We start from the raw sequence: 967 nt of genomic DNA on the forward strand, positions 1-967 counted from the left end.
GGTGTACCCCGCCCCTCGCACAGTGATTGCTGGACATGGGCACCAGCGACCCCCGTGACCCAAAATGGAAGAAGCGGGTAAAGATGATGGATGGATGGATTTTGATCATTGTTTGAAAGCTGACACGAACTCTCTGACAGAAAGCTTAATGCATGCTGTGAAAGAAAAGGTCTTGAAACTATTTCCTGTTTACTTTTGTACTGACAGTGTGTGCAAACGATGTATACGGAAGATGGACCACCACTGTCCGTGGGTCAACAACTGCGTTGGAGAGAACAACCAAAAGTACTTTGTGCTTTTCACAGTAAGTCCAACAACATCGTACTGTTCATCTTAAGATCACAGCACATAACAAATAGCTGTTTTCTTATTGTTGTGCAGTTCAGTTCCATTATGAAGCGCAGCTAATTTTATTTTTTGATTAGCTGTTGTATAATGTGCCACCTTTGTTTTCTTGACCCAGATGTACATTGCACTTATCTCTCTCCACACTCTGGTCTTGGTGGGTTTCCATTTTTTCTACTGCTTTGAAGATGATTGGACAAGTGAGTGTTTTTTCCCTTTTGTCCTCAGTTTTTATGATTTTCATAATGAAAACAAAACTGCATTTATGAAGTGACAGAGTTTCTTTCACCAAATGTTGTCAACATGTTGGAAACAGCAGTGTGTATAATCCATTAAAGTTAAACAGCACTTTATGCTCCAAATTAATGGTTCAGGTTTAATAACAACTGAACATTCAAACTGTCTTGTAAAAAGACATTCATTGCATAAATTTAGGAGTGACTGCGAAATGGCTGTTTGTTAGTATTAAATATGTATCATACAAACCGGATTCCAAAAAAGTTGGGACACTAAACAAATTGTGAATAAAAACTGAATGCAATGATGTGGAGATGGCAAATGTCAATATTTTATTTGTAATATAACATAGATGACAGATCAAAAGTTTAATCTGAGTAAATGT

The 967-nt window shown here is 37.4% G+C and overlaps 1 protein-coding gene across 1 annotated transcript in view; it reads left to right on the plus strand.

The window, feature by feature from the left end:
* The window catches only part of LOC119410409 (palmitoyltransferase ZDHHC3-A-like), a 24,297-nt gene that overhangs the window by 4,857 nt on the left and 18,473 nt on the right, over nt 1-967 (plus strand). Inside the window, exons 4-5 of the mRNA XM_037677321.1 lie at nt 208-304; nt 464-545. Of these exons, the coding sequence (XP_037533249.1) occupies nt 208-304; nt 464-545 (179 nt within the window). The remainder of the gene's footprint in view (nt 1-207; nt 305-463; nt 546-967) is intronic.

The sequence above is a fragment of the Nematolebias whitei genome, chromosome 5, assembly GCF_014905685.2.
Source record: "Nematolebias whitei isolate Nwh7 chromosome 5, NemWhi1, whole genome shotgun sequence".
NCBI classification, from domain to species: Eukaryota; Metazoa; Chordata; class Actinopteri; order Cyprinodontiformes; family Rivulidae; genus Nematolebias; species Nematolebias whitei.